The following is a 20696-nucleotide window of genomic DNA, read 5'->3' on the forward strand; positions in this document are numbered from 1 at the left end:
ATCTCTAGCACTGTCTTCAAAAATACAGGTTGAATCAACAAAAGCAACTTTAGATAGCTTCAGTGCAAAGGAGAAATCCCCATCAGTTCGGGAACGGCCCCGTTTAACTCTTGCTAATCGTCACAACACCTCTGAAAACCTCACAACCTATGGCAGTTTGGGAAGGTCACCTACTACTCCAGGAAGTGATTGTAAGCCTAAAAGTATCCTGAAGAAAAGTAACTCGAATCTTGAGTCTAGCAGCATTGGGTATGTTAATGAGGACTTCCTAATTACACCTAGTAGTTCTTCTACAGTAGTTGGTGATGATGAAGAAACCACAGATCTGCTAAAGCCGCCGCTACTTCACTCCTTCAGTTACACCCCTGGCTTCAACTTTGAGCAGAACACAGCCCTGTAGTTCAGCTAGAGTGTATGCTAGTGATTTTTGTTAAAAATGCGTATCATTTAATGCTGCAGCAACTTTTCACGTGTACATAGAATGGTCATTTTTATATAAAGTTGTTTAAAATCTTATTTATATAAATACAGTACATACTCTAAAAAAATGTTAATAGTCTTGCTTCTTTTAAAGCATATTCCATTCAGATATCTGAAACTCTAAAAGACTACAAAATTGCTCTTATATCTAAATACTTACAATACGTCCAGTTGTTATAATTCAGCCATTCCATGCTTTAGAAACAAATTGTCAATTGTATATTTTCTGTAGGCTCAAATTTGCAGACATTTTAGTATACTCATTATTATCTAAGACTTGAAATGGTTGAATTTAACAAATATATAACTCTTTAGGCCCCCAACTTTTCCCCTTTCCTAAAGTTCACTGGCAGATGTGTTTTGAGAAGTCACAAACTAGCTTGGAGAATATATTCAGTGAACTTGCTACAAGGGAATCTAGATATTCCTCTCTTTAGGTTATCTTAACTGGTGCTGCTGTTACCTGTATCAAATACTGACCAACTGTTTGCAAGACATAAATCTTTAAAAAATTAATGTTTTTATGTATTTATTTTGTACAGTATGTAAATTAACAAATTATCTGTAAATTTTTCCCTTGCTTCAAGGCAAAGTAACAATAATAGGCCATAATGTGTACAAATACTATTATATGGTACTGCTTTAGCTTTCTTTGGAGAACAGACACATTCCACACTTAACTAGTACACCTACGTTTGCATCTCTCACTGTTTACAGTTTAGAAGATATAATGGTTGATTTTTGTTTCTTTGCCAGTATGCTACAATTATTGTAATAAACAGTGAAAATTGCAAAACATGCAATTTTATATTGGAAACTGCTGGTACATTAGGTAATAAGTTAAATATTGGAGTGACCTTGTAGAAAGCTTTATTAATGACAACACAGAAAAATGCAGTTGAAATCTGCCTGCTTCCAGGAGAAATTACCTCAACAGGTCTGGCTACAGATCTAAACATAAGCTTAAGACTTGGTTTGTAGTAAACCCATCCTAGGAGAGCAGGACAAAGAACTGTTTTACAAGCCTCTGTTCAAGATTCCATTACCATGCCTGTCCTCACAGCTCAAAATCACTTCCCACTGAAGCATCTTCATTGATTACTGCTTACTACATATATTTTACATGAGGAAAGCAGCTCCCCCTTGTACTGTTGTTTCAGGGATGGATGCATAGAAGCTAACCGAGTGCTGGTCTTTATTAGGCTTACCGGGGGAACCCCACCTTGGGGGCCTACTGTCCCACTTCATCTTCCAGGCTCCCAGTGTCCGTTACTTCTGCTTACACCGTACCTTCATCGGCTGTGCCCCTACCATCAATTTCCATTTCTGTGCCTTCTATGTCTACTCCTTCCAACTTCTTTGTTCAACCCCTGGTGGAGAGAGTCAAAGGTGTACTTCTAAGAAGTTCAGCTACTCCATTATGAAGAAATTGAAGAGATGTCTTAGATCTGTCTTTCTTGTCATTGTCTTTTCATTCATCTTCTTCATCGTCTGTTTGTTTCATTCCTCGGAGGCGTTGGAGGAAGAAGGACTTTGTGGTCCCTCCATGCAAGAAGATCCACATGCCCTCTTTGGATTCGTGCAAGACCGACTCTCAGTCTCCTACAGTTGAATCTCGGTTGGCTAATTGCAGCCATATCATCAACTCAAAGTTTGTTTCTGGTTCATTTCCAACTGCTCCTCCGAGGTTACACGCTGTCAAGGTTCACGGCCTTCTAAGAGCCATAAATCTGAGGATTGGGTTCCTCAAGAAGTTGCAGTCATTTCGGCATCATCTGCTCAGGAAACGAGGGTTAAGACACCACAGCTGTTAAGAAAGATGATAAGGCGGCTGTAAAGCAGGCGACATCACACTTGAAGAAACATTCTCATGATCAGGAATGTTCCTATCGTTTGTGCGCCCATGACCATTCTCCACATAACTGAGATTCCTTTACGGTCACAGATCAACTATGGCCGTCCTTCCCTTTAATGTATACTAGTCCACACTATCAAGACAGTCCCTTCCCATTCATTAGACCGAGATATACCCAAAATGTGTAAAGCCTGATCGTTCTTATGCTCCTGTAGTGAACAATGATGCAGAGGATGCTGCTGATTCGGTTGACAGGCTGGATTAAGAATCTCGTGACCTAGAAGCAAAAGGACCTCTCTCGATGAAGACAACCAAGAATTATATTAATTACATATGCAGAAGTTGTGGAATTCATTCGTGGGTACAATGAATTAACAGATGACTGTGGCTACCACTTCAGATTAACCTTCGGGTCTTGAAGCCCTAGTGGGGCCCAAGAAAGAAACAAAGGCACCATTGGGATTGCCTTGTTCTAACCATGCTGACTGTATTCTTAACCAAGTGAATGCTCTCATCTCAGGACAGGACAACTCTATTCAGTCTAGCAGGTCATTCAAGTTGCTCCCTCTTCCTCTTCCACGACATAGACATTCTTACATAACTCCTACATTGTGTTACAGTCGAGGCAGGTGAATCCAGACCAAGTTTGCCTAGGCCTGGGTCTTTAGATCAAATCGGGGCAGAGGGCACCTCCTTTATATGCCAGGAGTCTGCTACAATGGAATTAACTGCTTCTACGGCATCTCAGTGCCATCTTTCTTTAACTGTTTTAGTATGGTGGTAAGATTATTTTGTATCTGGCTCACCTAACAGCAAACGTGGCTAATCGGTTACTGAAGAAAAGAAATGCTGCCCTCTCTTAAATCTCCAAATGTGTTGGCCCTGATTTTACCTTGGCACTGAAGAATGGAACAGTTCTAGGATCTTCGTCACTCTTCCATAAGGACCAAGTTGAAGCTGTAGTGGACAAATGAAGAGCGGACAATCCACCAGGCTGCTGCCTACCCTTACCCTAAGAGATCTCAGGCCGCAACACGTCCTTGTAGGGGCCGCCAGGCTTCGCCTGCTCCTGCTAAGAAGACAACTCTGTCGCGTCCTTTCAGCTCCATCCTACCAGACTTGGGAGAGGAGGCAGGGGTAGAGGAGGAAAACACCAGGGGGTTACCCCTTCCCACTCACTTGGAGGGGTGTTGCCTGATGAGCCATTGGGCAACTTGGCAGCAGCTGGGAGCATCTGCTCCCTTTCGACTTTCCTCTTCCTCTCTGGCTGTCCATTCCATCAAAGAACATGCATTCAGGGCTTGCCAATGAAGGTAATGATGGAAAAAGGAGCTGTGGAGGTCACTAGGTTTCTACAGCTGTACCTTTCTGGTTGCCAAGGTTTCGGGGGGGTTGGAGACCAGTCATCGACCCGTCTTCACTGAACCTTTTCATCAGAAACACTCGGTTCAAGATCAGGAAGTCTAACTTCAATCTGACGATAGATCTGAAGGATGCTCACTTTCAGATTCCAATCCATCAGTTGTCTCGCAATTTCCTTCGCTTTATTCTGGGAGAGACCATGTATCAGTGCAAGGTGCTTTGCTTCAGGCTCTCTACTGCCCCACAGGTGTTCATGAGTGTTTTCACCGCAAAGACTGGCTGGTCCTGGCAAGTTCCTAGGGATAATGATATATTTGGAGAAGTCAAATCTTATGCCCAGCCAAAGAACACTGTACCTGAGCATGCTAATAGACACAGCAGTGACGGGTCTTTCCATCAGATCCACGCACAACAAGTACAAGTCCATTTTGTACAGTCCTTCCTTTCCAGACAAAATCAGCCAGCATGATAAATGGCAGATCATTCCAAGTCACCTGTCGTCCCCGGAGAAGCTTGTTCCTCTTGGATATCTCCACCTTTGACCCCTTCAATTAAAAAAGTTGTGGTCCCCTCTCTCAAAGGTAGCGAGACAGGACTTGGCATGATGGCTGGCTGACTGGAACCTGACCCTAAGTGTGCCCTTTCAAGCACACTTGGAAGATCTGACTTCAGGTGTGTGGGATCACCAGGACAAACATCTTTTCATCAATATCCTAGAACTAAAGGCAGCTTTCTCAGCCCTTCAGGATTTTCAGGATTAGGAGGTGGGACACACTGTGGTTCTAATGTCCGACAATACCACGGTGGTTGCATATGTTAACAAATGGGGGACTAGTCTCTCCCGTCAACTTCATGAATTGACAGTAGTACAACTGCACCAGTGGGCAGTTACTCACTCGGTGGATCTTTCAGCCAGATACATTCCAGGGAAGAGGAATGTAGTGGCAGACAAGCTGAGTCATCAGGGTCAAGCATTTGGGAAAGAGTAGTCACTACACCTGGAGGTAGCGGAAAGGTTGTTCCATCTGTTGGGGAAGGCTTATGATTGATCTTTTCGTGACCTGATACAACAAGAAACTTGATGAGTTTTGGTCAGTCATTCCAGATGTGTGGGTCATGCCAGAAGACACTGCAACATCCTTGGGGCAATCTGGACGTTTACGCCTTTCCTCCCTTTTGCCTGATTTGTCAGGAATCGACAGGGTAACGATATCTCAGAACCTTGGAATGAACATGGTGACTCCATTGTGGCCACATCCTGAGTGGTATCCCAACTTGCTGGCCCTGCTGACCATCCTAGTTAGCCTTAACTACAATGAGCCATCGTCCTGAGGAATACCACAGTTATAGAGATGCTAAGGCAAAGGATCTGGAAGAGGTAGATATTATGCATACCACATGAATCTCTTGTGCTTCCTCAGACTGAATCATTTGGTTTTGTAGCACCAAATGGGTACCACATAGTCCTCCTTCCTTAAGAACTTTTTTTCCATTTCCCTCTGAAGGGGGTCTAATGAGGAATTATCAGATATTCCTAGTGGAGGGGGAGATCAACACAAAATAGGCACCTGTATGCATGACCCAAAATTCCTCTCTTCAGGGTTTCAAAATCCCCAAAAATCTCTTGGGGATCAAAGAATATGTCACATATTTATAAGGGCATCCACAACGAAGCATGCATGCAAGCCAGAACCTCTTACAAGGAGTGAGTGTGCTGTCCTATCAATCAGACCTTTGCACATTTTCTTCATCCCACTGAATGATGGTATACCAAAAAGTAGTATTTATCTTCAATATGATGTGTTGAGGGAATGGCTTCTGAAAACAAAACTTTATTATTTTCCCCCCTAAGATATCTGTCATTGTATCGATGCCATAATCTAGTTTTTTTTTTTTTTTTTTTTTGGGGGGGGGGATTTACATGTAAATACATTTATGCTTCAAATATATGAGTCACTTGTATAACTGACTGAATACTTTTTATACAAACTTGTGTGATTATATATATGCAGTATATCAAAAGTATTGAACCACTATTCTAATGTTGCCTTACAATACAGAATATACTTTGCCAAAACTAAATATATACAGCATTCTATTAGGACAACACACTAGGATAGCAAAGACAGAGGTATAAACAATGAACTCTCAAATTTCATGTAACTTTGGTGGGTGCTCAATACAAGCAGTTTTGAGGATATGTATCGCCATTTCCCTACAACAAGTGGAAAACATTAGTTAACATACTTTCTGATATGTCATTCTTTTATGTTCTTGTCTTATTCACTGGGCATTTATATTATAACCTAGTTATGTCATCTTACCAACATAGATTCAATCCTTGGCAGATTAATACAATGTATTACAAATGCATTTACTCGAGTACTTTAGTATGTCTACCCAATTTTCAGAAACTTTAGTTTTTTCATTACAAACCATCCTTATCTCTAATATAGTTCAATCAAGGGAAACTGATATTAAATTAAATTCTTTATCAAATTAAATATTGGAAAGGAAAATGTATAATTTTTCTACATATTTATGAAGATGCAACCTAAACATTTGAGTAACATCATATTTATTTATTTTTTATAAAAACTATCAAATGAAAAATCCTTTACATCTTTTACGAAGTATATATATACAGGTCATACAAACACTGTACAGATATTTAATGATGAAATGGAAAACTGAAATCCACAACTGAACAATGTATGAATTAATATGTCCAGGGCAAACACATTATTAGATGAATTGGGTTTTAAAGTTTATGTATGCTGGGTTATCTCTGCAGGTGGAGCAGTCTTAGTTTTTAGGCCAAACTTGGTTTCAGAATTCTTTATGGGTAAAGATTTTGTGAACTGATTATTCTGCAGTTCACATGCCATTTACATACTTAATCTGTAAAAATATAGTATACATAATCTGTAAAAATATATGAATAAGGAACTCAAAAGCATAACTACATTTCATTTGAGAAGTAAATGTATAGTTGCAAAATTCATGTATGACTGATTAACTTCAGCCTATTTATAATAATCATTTGTAACATGTAAATTAATATTTTAACAATGATAAAAGTTGAATGTAGGGACTCGATGCATTCCTCAATTATTTATTTCATACAAAATGTAGATGAGAAATAACTATTAATTTGCTAGTTAATTTATTTATATTGAAACAGTTAAGTTTACTATCTACATTTTTTGTTATTTGACAATTTAAATTTTTGCTAGACTAGTTGAATCTCAGAGTAAGTAAAAACTTGACCAACAGAAAAAAACACTACAATCCTATATTATTCCAATCCGCTTCGAAATAAGTAAAGCATTTCAAATCGATAGGGATCGTATAGCCTAAAGTGAATTGAACGTACTAACAAAATCGTAGCCTAAGTTCTATACTACAACACCCAGGTTACTTAACTTATTCTAAATAACATTCAAGACATTACCTTGCATTGTGTACATTAATGAGTATGTTAACTTACTGTTAATGTCATCCCTAGCCTGAATTCAGAAATTAGCATTAGCATAATTTCTATCTTCCAAAGGAATTTCCCAAAATGAATTTTAAGATAGGAACACTTAAGTGGTTTAGGCTCGGAGACCCCGATGAGTTCTCAAAGTCATTTGTAATACAACCACACTATCCGGGAGTTGTAGCAAGACTGAATTCATGGTCGCGGCCAACCAACTCCAAACGTTCAACTAACTATTGAATCAACAAAAAACCGATACCCCGTACTTAAGCGCTATTACACGTATACTTACAAACTAATACACGAAATAACCAAACACAACGTTTATCCCAACTAAATACAAATACATACAACAAAACACATTAGTATCTTCCTTTCGTAAAATATGCATTTCCACTTTACATAAATGAGAGAAAAGTATACTACTTACAGCAAAGAACAATCTTGTCAAAGTTTCAACATATATTGGCAACATGAATTGAAAACCTGAAAATACACTTAAAAACTTTGTGAAAACAATTGTCCTGAATATTATGAAAATTAGTTTTGCTAGATATGTTCTGAATTTGAAAAATACTTTGATGTGGGAGTGACTAATACCTGCAACCATGCTGAAGAGTCCATATATTTGTGAGGATTTGAAAAATATGGGAGTTCTCAATTTACATACTGTTTGGCCACAACAAGTAACCACCTTCATGTTGTCCAAAAATGTTTAGCAAACAACCCTTAAGCTGAGAAAACTTTCAGGTACACAGTACAGTACTATTATAAATAAATTATTTTGATCTTATTATTAGATAAATAAATACTGACTAAGATCCCCTATTTTTATGGTATATAAAACACTTTTCAAATGAAACCTTTAATCAAAGCTCACGAGTACAGTAATTAAAATTTGTTTATATAACCCATTCAGCTTTAAAATCCCAAATTAATTCTCCCTGCATCATATAAATGACAAATTTTTTATCAATTTGTACTTTAAATAGCTAACAAACCTGAGGTCTTAACAATAGGATAACCTTGTCCCTGCTGAAAACCAGTTAAAAACAAAGATTGTAAAGCAAGGAATCTGTGGCATATGGCAACTCATAGCGTATAAGAGGTGGGGTCACCGACCAGGCATAGAACATTTTGCAAATTTTCAGATCATCTGATATCAATCCTCAAGAATGAATGTTTTTCTCATTCTTCTTTTGCAAAATATGAATAAAAATATGAGATTTAAGCCTAACATAATTTAAGTCAAATATTACTGCCCTAAATAATATGTTAGACTTTACCAACAGACAAAGTATGCAAAATTAATTGTTAAAGTCAACCTGACAGGAACTAGTTAAGGATTACATGTGTGATGAGAAAGGAAAAGGATGAGTAGTCAAATACTAACATACATGGAAGTAGCAGGACAAAGACCAGTAAGAAACCCCAGAAAACAGCAGAGGAAGGTCAAATGAAAATCTATTGTCTTATTTCATTTCTAACTTTGTTGGAAGTAAATCTTGCAAAGCAGTAGAATAGTTTTAAATTGAGGCTTCTGGGCATACGAATTTGAGTGATATTGTAATCATCTAATTTTCACATTTTTACCTTTGAATTGCAAACTGCATAAAAAAAATATAAAAGTATTTACGTCAGTGATCTACATAGTTAACAATTTACTAGTCAAAAAGTGTTGTCAACCAATTAAATGCTGCCAGTTTTCCAATAACCAAAACCTTTACAAAATACTGAAACAATTTGCTAATATTGTAAATCTTGTATGTCAATATTTTTGAAGCTCAACTTCATAACCTTGTCAACCACGTAAGTGATAAGAAATATTGGCCATAGGGCAGTCCTATTTTACATAACATTGCAAAATTTTAAATAATACACCATAAAACATTGCTGTGAAATAACAGTGGATTATTTACTTTTGGCAAGATATATTTATGTACATGCAACACTTCATTCAGATGGACTTTACTTATGCTGAACCTTCATATAAAATAAAAGCTATCTACAAGGGCATATTTTATTAAAAACTATGAAGAATCCCAGCTTTGTTTTGATGCGCCAAATCACCTGCCTTCAACAGTATCTTTTTTACCCTCCCTTTTTTTTCCCTCCCTGTATTTTGTTTTATATACTAGCTGTTAAATAGTTCAATTATAAAAGGTTATACTGATTTTGAAGTAAATATTGGTGAAGTATCCAAATATTATCGGGATATGTATAATTTAATATCCTTATGCATTCTTTTTTACTATTTAAATTTCCAAGGGTAATTTAAATTTTCCAATAGAACATTAATAAGAGAGAAAACTCTTAATATACTTACATATTAATTTGCTTAACATAAAATGGTTTTATTGTTTTTCCTATACTATACTTTTGTAGAATATTTACAGTACCAGAGTACTACACTATACATCTGGAATTGTATTTAGTGACAGTTTCTGTACCTTGAATACAGTACAGCATACAGTAATTGTCATAAAATTTTGAATATGAAAAAAAATAACTTTTGTACAATTTAAATAAAGATATCCACCAGTCTTTCAAGGTTGTGAGGAAAAACATCACAGGTATAGTTAGGCACTATACTGTCATTTTGATATATAAACAATGGGTAGTTGACTAGAAATGGGAAGACATTATGATATGAAAATAATACCCTCATAACAAAGCTACAAAGCTAGAGACTAGCTTTAACTAAAAGTATCAAAGAAAATTACTAAGGCAAATTTCAGTAAACTATTTGAATAGGGGACATGCCTGGAAATTCATGTAATTTAGGCCAATCCAGTTAGCAAAACCATATATCTAAAATGCATTCTTTGTTATGTAACCATTGACTTCAAGGTAGAAAAGTAGTAAGAACTTTGCATGGTGTTAAGGCGCAATATTTTCAGATGGTAGTCGCACAGATTTAAAGATGACAATCTCAGAACCAGTCTACTGGGATCTGGTGGACCTGATAAGGCTTCCCAAAACCAAGAATATGTTGGCAGATGCCAAAAGACAGCAAGTGCCAAGCCATGACCCATGCAAAATGGCCTTGCCTTCGACCTTCCCTTATCACCTTCTAAAACCATCTCTTTTTATCACTACATCTATATCTCACTCTCAGTGTAACTTGGTGGTCTTATTATTGCACTTTATAATAATTATTTAATATCCCTCAGAGACAAGTTTTGGCCAACACTTCGTACTTTTTCAATAATTGCCTCTTGTTAACTATCTGGATAATTTTAGGAATACAAGTCAAACCCTGATACCAAAGCAAGGAAGTGATGGTCATTACCATCTTGCTTAAGTTTCAAATCTGAAGTGCACAGTAGCCAATCAATTAAAACCAAGTCAAATATGAAGGTTATAAATACAATGCTTTCATAATCTAAGGTACTATCTGTTTAGGAAATAACTACAAAAAAATATTTTAAGTTGATTATTTTGAAAGTTAACTTAGATCTGCTTTTTTTCCCTCCTCTGAAAGGTAACTTATTAAGCACCAAAAATCCACCATCATTGCCTAGAACTTAAAGACCCAATTTTTCACTGGTAACCTTCTGTTATGGTTAATATGTATATTGAACATTTCACGTAGAGCTCCCTTCCCTTAATACTGCCTTCACTGTGCCAACAATTTACAAATTGACCACCTCTGAACTTGAGGAAATATTTGTGAATATTTGCCTTGGATATCTATATTTGATCCTTTTAGTTTGTATTTAAACAAATTAAATTTAAGAATAACAAATCTACTGGCTAAAACATTGAACTGTGGAATCCCTTTTTATCTTATATTTGCAAAGAGACATGTCCAAGTAATGGGCTTTTCACAGGTGACACCTGGCTTTTATTATGTCTTCCACTAGAATACTGAATTTAAGTTTGAAGTTGAAATACATAAATATTAAACCTGGTGCATTTCTTGACAGGAATATTGATGTATCCAGTAACTGCACAGCAATGCAACAATAGCAGTTTCAACTTTATTTGAATTCAAGGAAATTTTATGAGAACATTAAAAATTCATTCATTTGTACAAAGTTCATTCCAATCATCTTTGATGTAATTATATGTAAATTCTATTTATTCTAGTCATTAGAATTACCTTCAATGTATACTGTCATACTCAATGCTTTTTTTGTGATTTCAGGGAACCGTGTGCTAAGATTCTGGCCCAAGAATCACATTAATCCTTACTCCTAGTGTATGTGATTTGTCAGCCACCTACAAATTCATTTCTGTTTTTCTGATTAATTTATTTTTGTCAGCTATCAAATCTTGTACTGTACTTTCTTAACCTTAACCATATAGCTACGGTACTTTTATTGCCCCTTTACTCCTTACATTTCTTTACAGCTATTTTCATCTATTTATACTAACCACAATCCCATCATTTATTCCTGCCAGATTAATAATACTGGTTGATTGTGTGTGAAAGGTGTGTTTATCTTTAAACTATGCAACATATGGAGACGCATTACAGAATGATGAATGATGTATTTTCCATGAGAATACAATACTAAAATGTGTTAAGTATACATAAAGAAATATATAAATTATATGTATGTATGTATAGCTTATCTCAAAGTTTTTGTTTACATTTGTAAATGACAGTAATGAAAGTCTCTTGCTGTCTCACCAGACCCAAGTCTCATTTTTAATTTGTATTTTGTAATTTGACAAAAATTATAAGAAAACCCCTTTGGGGATAGATTTTACATATTTATTTGTGCCTGACAAAAGGGAGGTTATAATATTTAATTATTTGGGAATTTGAGGAAGTTATAGCATTATCAGATACATCTTAGCAGTAATCTTTAAGAAGCTTAAGAGCAAAATTACTTATGAATTGTCTTAATAACTGAAAGTTGGCAAGAATAAAAGAAAATTTTAGTCTTGTAGCTCACAATGGTGTTTTTAGATTTGTTAAAAATCTTTGTAAGGAAAAATGAAATGAGCAGAACACCACCCAAGTGTTTTTCCCTCAGGGTCAAGGTTAGAACTTTTTTATAGGTCAATTTTAACTACATTATCCACTTTTGTTCTAAATTTCTATTAATTCAGGTCAACAACATTCCATACAATTATTTAAAAATTCTGGTTTTTTATCTTATAATTTAGATTTAAGTTTTGTTATTGTTGCTAATTTTGTTAAAAGTCTAATTTGACAGTACAGTAACTGGTGAGAAGCAGGTTCAATTAAACGTTGGCTGAAGTTGTTGCAAGTCAAGAAATAAATCAATTAATGTGAATAGCATTTTCTTTTCCCATGACAATATTGCCTCTTTTCAACAGTACATGTGCAATCCTAAATGCATAATCTTGAAGGCTGAATGAAAACAGTATTTCAAATTTCCTTACTGTAAACTGCTACATATCTTCAAGAAATCACCTATAATTCAGATGTCTTCACCTCACAAATGATGCTGTTAAGCTTCATTAGCAAATCTGTCTCACTCAGTTACCAACTTCCCACTTACATTTCAAAGATGCTTCAGATAAAAATAATCAAGATTTTGCAACTTCTAATTCAGATCCTTGAACACCTTAGAGACCAATCCTCTTGGTAGGACACAGAAGGAAAAAAGGCCAAAACTACCTCCTTCAGGTTGTCAAAAGCAATTTCAAGGCTTGAACTCTGTAGCTATGTGTACTTTATTGGAGCCTGCATCTTTTTGAAGTCTGAGGCAGTCATTATGTGTATAGTAAGCTTTCTTCAAATTTGGAGATGCCTGCAGCTCTCTGATACTATTTTCTACTCTTGTAAGACAATGAGCATTCAAAATTGAACACAGGAAAGTAAAAAGCAATTCTTTCCTGGAAATCTTCAAGAGAAACCATGAACATGCAGCTTTGAAAGGAGATAACTTCCTAAGAACTACAGGTTTGACCCACATTGCATTGCTGACACATTCCTGAAACTCTTTTGAAGCTTCTGGAAGAAGTGACTCAAGATTCTCACTCAAAACATCAGACATAATGAAGCCAAGGCAACTAGATTATCTGAACTTGAAGAAAGCTAGTAGTACTATCTACTCGGGAAGAAATCCAGTCCTGCTGCTTTGTTTTACCATGTGATTCAATCAAAACTATTCCATTGCTGATAATTCCTGTCTGCCAAAACTTTTTCTCCTGACAATTCCTGTTACAAAAACTTTTGCAGGAATCCCAAACCAGAGAAATGACCAATGAAATCAAGAGCTTGTGAAAGTTTCTTATTTCAGGAGAGCTTAAGACCAAAACATATATGGAAGAGCCCTGGTTGTTGGAGATATCACAAGATTAATACCAAGAAGAACAGTGCTGAAGATACTCTAAGCCCTAAAATAAATCTGGGTCAAAAGTTTTACATAAAAAAGTGTCTAGGAAAATCATTTACATGATCTTGTAATAATGAAATTATTTCACCATAGGCATTTTTCCCCTTTTGTATAATGTGGATCATTAGCTAAGAGAAATCCTGCAGGAAGGAGGTGGAACTTTGGATTTTAATTAATAAGTTTGTGCATAAATTACTGCTGTTTTTAAAATCAGATTCGTTTCAAAACAAAGCCATTGACAATTAAGCCATTATTAGGACAAACAAGAAATTCCAATCCTTAACATAGGTAACCATACTCAAGAATACACATTCTACTGACTCCTCTCAAGATCCAAAAGCCAGAAGAGAAAAGCTTTCTTCAATGTGAGATTAAAAAACAAAAAGCCTAATCTAATGGTTCCTTTAAGGGTTTGGATCTAATGGTTCCTTTAGGGGTTTGGAATGTCGCCAATGACTGGAACCTCCTCAAAGTACTGACACAGTATTTCTATACCCACTTAAGAACCTATACCTAGTCCAGAGGATTCAAACTCATGGGTATATAACTGTTCATGGGTAAAACCAAGGAACAGTGAAACTGATCAGATCAATACCACTTGCATTATATCACAGACCTGGTTCCACTTCAGTCCTGGAGAGGTTGATAATTGAAACTATCTCCAAGAAAACCACCAGGCCTCCTGGCACAAACATTTCCACATCATTAGCCTTATCTTGGTTGTTATCAATGATATTCATGGCATTAATAACATTTTCTGTTGGGTATGAATAGTGTTTTATATTTCTTCCTAATGTCTTCTGATGACTCTCCCTCGAAAATGACAAAAATTTTAAAAGTAGCATTGTAGTCATACCAATGTAACTGCCTGGCCATCTACTGGACAGGACATTGAGACTAAACCAACAGCAAGGCAGAGGCAAAGCTGGGCATCAATTGTACTGGGCTGGATAGTAGGCAAAGTGTGTGGAGAATGCACATGATGGGCAGCAGGTTGGTTGCAAAAGTGAAACAGGAAGGGACAAGAGCAAAGCAGATAGCATTTGAGGAATGGCATTTCCTCACCATAACTGGTGATGAAAATGACTATTGTTTATTTAAAGACTAAAGACTCTGACGTGGTAAAAGAAAACACGTCAACTCATATGTCTTCCTCTACGCACTATCGGCAAGAAAAGTGATGATACACTTTTCATTAGCTTTCGTTCATCGAATTTCAATTTTTTTTCTACAGAAAGCACAATCTTGGTTAATTTACTCTATAATAAGAAAATACACTGTAAATTATATACTATACATACATATTAAACCTGTAAAACAAAAAAGTTCAGATACTTAAAAACACCATGCATGTCGGAGTTACGTAATTGGAATTTCTCAGATGGCTTCGTTCATACAGAACTGGAAGATAAGAGTGGGTGATAGCTGGTTGTTACTCCATATCACGACAACAACATTTACTCGTTTTTCTTCTTGAACAGGATTACTTTGCATCATCATAGGCAGTAATGGTCATTATTTTAGTTTCTGCAAAATTATGTTTGTATTCCAAAGCATTTAAAGTTAACTGGCGTCAATGGCGGTCAATGTTGTGACTGCTAAGGGAGGTTGAGCAAATCTAATTAAATCTGCAAGCATATACTCTATGCTGTGAGGAGGAGCCAGAGTGCTTCAGGTGGGAAAGCATAAGTCACTGGATACTACTGACGTAACGGCTTTCGCACTTTGATGTTGACATGGATTAAGTGCTAGTAGCTGTTTACGAAGCCCTTGTCATTAAAAGGAAACCTTTATCAAGGTTAATGTATCCTGTCAACTCAAAAATTTTCTGCCTGTGCTCCCATTACAAGAAGTTATGAGTTAGCCTACACAGCTAACACAGAAGCATTACTTTGCCGCAGGACTAAAACATCTCCCAATACATCAGCAATTTTTGCACTATATGCAACTTTTATTGCCTGTGCAACAGATATTGAGTTATTTTTACTTACACAGCTTTGTTCGTGAATGATTTGCAAATGAAAATCTATTTTCAAAAGTAGATAGAGAGAGCAGGAATGTCCTTAGCCTATTGTTGAAATTTTCCCTTTCTTTTTACAATCTTTGAATGTTACAGCAACTGTCAAATGAAATCAGGATTAGGGCATGAATTTCTTAGAGAATTAACTTGAATATTATGGTCCCTTGAAATTTTATCTAATATAGTGAAGCCCGATCTTGGCAGCCATATCACTGTTTCCCAGGAATCTGTGCACCACTCTTTCCTCTGCCTTTACCCATCGCAAGTCCACCACCAATATACGTACTATAATTCTCTTACTCTCTTCTCTCTCTCCACTTCTAAAACATATTTAAAAAATATATTATCATTCAGTCTCTGAAAGCAAATATACTAGATAGGCCTATGCTTACACGCTATCTCATAATATTGCATTCATTCCTGTATTTCCTCACAATTTCTACTTGATATTGGTCAAATTTCAAGAAATTTTCTCTCATTATTTAAGATCCGTTTCCAATTACACATGAATTTTACGTCATTTTAGTGTCATAACATCATTTGTGAGTAAGGTTTCACGGTAGTTTTTAAAGAAGGTTGATGTTACCAAACCAACTTCAAACAATACAGAGGTTGTTACTGCATTCAAGTATAAATGATTCTGGGATGTCTACAGAATCTTTATGGTTTAAATTACGTATATCTTAGTATAGCCAGACCACTGAGCTGATGAACAGCTCTCCTAGGGCTGGCCCTAAGGATTAGATATTTCTACATGGCTAGGAACCAATTGGTTACCTAGCAACGGGACCTACAGCTTATTGTGGGATCGGGACCACATTATATCAAGAAATTAATTTCTAATAACCAGAAATAAATTCTTCTGATTCCACATTGGCAGAGCAGGGAGTAGAACTCGTGCCTACCGAATCGGTAGGCGAACAAAAAAACCACTCGTCCAATGAGGAACTCTCTTTATGGTTTAAAGTTACTAGGAATCTAGAAAGCAACAAACACGATGACTTTGAAGCTCTGCCCTCTTTCAAGAATTGTTACAAATGGCATTATTGCGTAATATGTGTCCCAACATCTTAAAAAACTTTATTTTCACTTTTCTTGTCAACATTACAGTGAAACCACTGGTATAGAAACCACTTACAACACACCCCATACGTGAGTGTCAGTAAACACACCTGGTCATAACAGCGGCTCCAAACATACTACTTATATGGGAGGCTTTGACATGTACACTATAACTTAGCAAAAGACAGAGCAAATGCATAAATATTTAAAAATTGGCAGAGCAAAGTCTGCCAAACTGTGGTAAAAAGCTGCTGGTACTAGAACAAATTACTATAAAAATGAAAAAAAGTGATTAGTGCATGAATAAAAAAATACTACTATGGGGACTTTTTTAAGACCACTACAATTGTTTAAAACCCTTAACTCTTAGCAGGCAAAGGTATTCTAAAAAAATTAAATAATGAGTAACCTCAAAGAATATTCAGTCTAACAAACAATGTGCAAGGCTAATATACTCTCCTCAAATGCAGACGCAAAATGTCCCAACTAACCTTATGCAATGCTGTACTTCTGTATGACCTCAATTGTTTCAAGGTTTTTTGCATCTCGAGCCATCTGACATTGCTTTGTGAATTTGTAACAGTTGCCATTTTGCTGATAAAAATTGTTGAATTGACGATCCTCTTGCATACGGTGAATTCTTATCTACTGAATTTCTTGAAAATTGAGTTTGAGTTGATTCTCTTTTGAATTCTGGGTGAACAGTGATATACATGAATAGCTTCCACAAAACACAGTTACCAAGAGAGAGTAAGAAGTGTCACAGGGGAGTTTTTTCTACAGAGGGTTGGTGTATTTGTGACGTCACATTCAAGGTTAAGACAATTAACTTTTAAGAACAAATATCAAATAAAAGGGGAATGAATTAACACAATACAAATGCAAGAGAAATAAATGAATAAAGAACAAGAAAGGTAAATTTCTCACATTTAACAGAAAACAACAGAAACTGAAGAAACTCCCTTATTTCATGCTAACAACAACCTGTGGAGATGACTATCATTATAAGGATTTTTCTATGTTGTTCTTTACTCTCTGAATCTTTTGTTTTCCTGTCGGGAACCTACTATATATCAGTTTTCAAGGTTCTTCAAAGTCCCAGTGTGTGACCTATCTTGGGCTTAGAGATAACAGGTAATCAAAGGAAATCTAGCATTGTTCTTGTCGTAGCACATCAACATTTCACATTCTCATGTCCATATTTCTCCATACTTTCTGTGATCTGTCCCACTCAAGTGATCCATCCTTTCTGAAGCACTGCAATTTATCTACAAATACCTCCCACAGGTCTAAAAATTCTACTTCCTTTTAATAAAAGTAAAAGTACTTTTTTATTCTTTTACGTACATGACTACCAGGTACCATTCCTACAATTATTCCCTTAGTGGTTTTCTCTCCTACTGCTTTATCAAGCACTTTGCCTTTGACACAGGTTCACAACCTGTTACTGTGCAAAGTCAAGTAGCTGCTGATTCTGTAGGCTATGTTATAGTTCTTATTTTTTAAGCCAAGTTTTCTGGCAATTCCTACCACTTTCTCAGTTTTGCAATTTGGGAAAGTTTTTATTTTCCTCTTGTGCTTATATGATCTTGTTAATAAACCTATATAAGTTTGTTCCCTTGCTGCTGATAATTCATATCCAATTGCCTGTAACAACCCACCTACTCCCATCTCACCATCAAGGTAAATTTTCTGGAACAGTTGAGTTTTAGGTTAAACATTTACTGTTCACTAAAAGATTCATTTGTTGTTATATTTGGGATCTACATACTAACAAAATTGGGCTTGATTCTTATAGGACAGTACTCCCATAAAACTTAAATCTATTAGCTGTCTGCTGAACTGTGGTTTCAAAATTCAGCATCTTAACCATACAATACACCAGGAGGAGTATTTTTTCCCTTACAATTTTTACCTTCATGCAATATAACATGCCAACTTCACACAGCCATATTGGGAATGCCATCTTGTACTTTGCAGTGTAGACCTTACACTGACTACAGGCACAAACAAAGCAGTGACGTACAAGAATGTTAAAATTCTTATAGATAAACTTGAATAATGTGTATATGTATGTATCTACAGTGAACTACATCATAACTTACAGGGTAAACAACTCTGCATCAAAGTTTTGATTTCTTATTAAAAAACTCCATAACAGCAGCAGTAAACTCCCCCGTTGTAAGTGTTCGAGCCAACTGATCACATTCTTGATGATTAACCTGTGAAAAAGAGGGTGAACCTTACTAATACGGATAATTACTAAGAGGGACAATTCAGGTAAAATATTATTTCCTCTAATTACCTTTCATTTCAGTCTATAACTAAATATTTATATTTAATGAATAAATAATACAATAATCTGTTGATTATCTGGATCATCATTATCTGAAACTTGTCATTATTCAAATTATTTAAATTTGAAAAAACCACTCTGATGGTTGGCAATGCTTTTTTGCGAGAGTCTGGAAAATGTTGGTAACACTGTTTAAACTCATAAACAGACTGAAAAACAGTTTTGGGGGCTTAAGGAAGCCAGAAGTTCCCAAAATGGTGGGGGGAAGGTCAGATGGCTGGGCACCATGAGAGAGGGGGGGCAGTAAGATTGTAGAGGAACTCTGAGAAGGGGTTGTTTTAGAAGGTGGGTGGAGCTGGGGTGTAGTTTCTCTGGCAGGAAGGGGGAGGGGATGCAGTTTTGGATAGGTGAAGAGAGCTTTTAATTTTGCTTATGCTTATTGAGAGAGAGAGAGAGAGAGAGAGAGAGAGAGAGAGAGAGAGAGAGAGAGAGAGAGAGAGAAAATAACTAAGGTATGCTTACATGGAAGCCTAAGTTATAAAAAACATCTGGCCATCTTAAGCACAAAGACCAGCACACATAAGTGAGTGAAGGACTTCGGGTATCCAGGACCTATCTGGGGTTAATTCTCTTCATTTTTTATTGGCATTATCTAGGGTTAGTTCCCCTCTTTGTTTTTTACTGGCACTAGGACCAGCTTGAAAGTCACTGGACTCCTGTCACACAAAAAAACTGTTCAGACACATTTGGCTTTTCTTTAGACTTTGCCGAAAGTGAAACAAGGCATTGTCATTAAGCATGTTGGAGACACGGATTGCAACATCTTTGTTGGGATGATAATACTCCACAAAATTTTTTATATCGCTCCCTTTGCAAACATGTCCTTAGTCACTAAGTAGGTACATTATGTATGTCCACTGTAGGCCTTTTTTTTTTTTTACTGAGATTGGCAAGCAACATCCTTGCCTTTTCACAAATTATCGCCTCCAACACTTTGCTAAGAGTTCTTTCTTAAATTCTATAGCGTTTCTTGCATTTTTCAAATGGTTAATGAGAGAACATGGGATGCTTTGTTTGGGCACCCGGTACGGGCCTAGTCATGAGGTGGGCCCTGGAATAAGCATTTCCGGATGTACGAATTCCGAGGAAATGTACAAAACCAGAGTCAAAATTTCATCAGAAAAAGTCAACAAAAACCAAATCATATGAAAATCAGGGATACAAAGCCGAAGTTTGACGGTACAGTGGTTCCCCTGTATTGGTGGGGGATGCGTACCAGATCCCCCCGTGAATAGTTAGAACCCGCGAATAGTTGGAACCCCTATAAAAATGCTTTAAATCTCCTATTTTGTTATTTAAGACTCAAGAAAAAACCAGTAAAAATATTTATACCTGGTTTTTTTAATAGTTTTATCACAAAAAGTGCATTTTATGATGAAATTGATAAAAAATGACAATTTGTCCAAAATTGCATTTTTCCTAACTATACAAACCTGAGGTCCTTTTACAATAGGAAGGTTACTAGCGGCAGCTGGATAGGTCGTAAGCTTTCGAACAAGGGGTTCGGTAGTTAACTGCTTGTCCGACAGGCACGCGCGCGCGACTGGGAGGTAAACAATCACTTTTGCTTTAGGCCCAAGCAAAAACTGCAGAGTGAGGGGTGGCATGAGGTGGGACTATGTGTAAAAGGACCTCAGGTTTGTATAGTTAGGAAAAATGCAATTTTGGACAAATTGTCATTTGTTCCGACACGGCATACAAACCTTCGGTCCTTTTACAATAGGAAGACTCACTTCTTGGTGGGAGGAATCTGAGTCTTT

General features: G+C 36.4%; 2 protein-coding genes across 8 annotated transcripts in view; one reads left to right on the plus strand and one right to left on the minus strand.

Moving 5' to 3' along the window:
- LOC135222946 (inactive phospholipase C-like protein 2) overlaps nucleotides 1–12430 on the plus strand; it is a 658580-nt gene extending 646150 nt beyond the window's left edge. For 4 of the 6 annotated variants that reach the window (XM_064261397.1, XM_064261392.1, XM_064261393.1 and 1 more), the window contains one exon: nucleotides 29–12430. In XM_064261397.1, the coding sequence (XP_064117467.1) occupies nucleotides 29–400 (372 nt within the window). In that variant the 3' untranslated portion in view covers nucleotides 401–12430. The remainder of the gene's footprint in view (nucleotides 1–28) is intronic. The other 2 variants (XM_064261394.1, XM_064261395.1) reach the window with 1 other exon arrangement.
- LOC135222947 (enoyl-CoA delta isomerase 2-like) overlaps nucleotides 8028–20696 on the minus strand; it is a 103185-nt gene continuing 90516 nt past the window's right edge. For both annotated transcript variants that reach the window (XM_064261399.1, XM_064261398.1), the window contains exon 9: nucleotides 8028–18802. In XM_064261399.1, coding sequence (XP_064117469.1) covers nucleotides 18704–18802 — 99 coding nt within the window. In that variant the 3' untranslated portion in view covers nucleotides 8028–18703. The remainder of the gene's footprint in view (nucleotides 18803–20696) is intronic.

This window comes from Macrobrachium nipponense, chromosome 8 (genome assembly GCF_015104395.2).
Source record: "Macrobrachium nipponense isolate FS-2020 chromosome 8, ASM1510439v2, whole genome shotgun sequence".
NCBI classification, from domain to species: Eukaryota; Metazoa; Arthropoda; class Malacostraca; order Decapoda; family Palaemonidae; genus Macrobrachium; species Macrobrachium nipponense.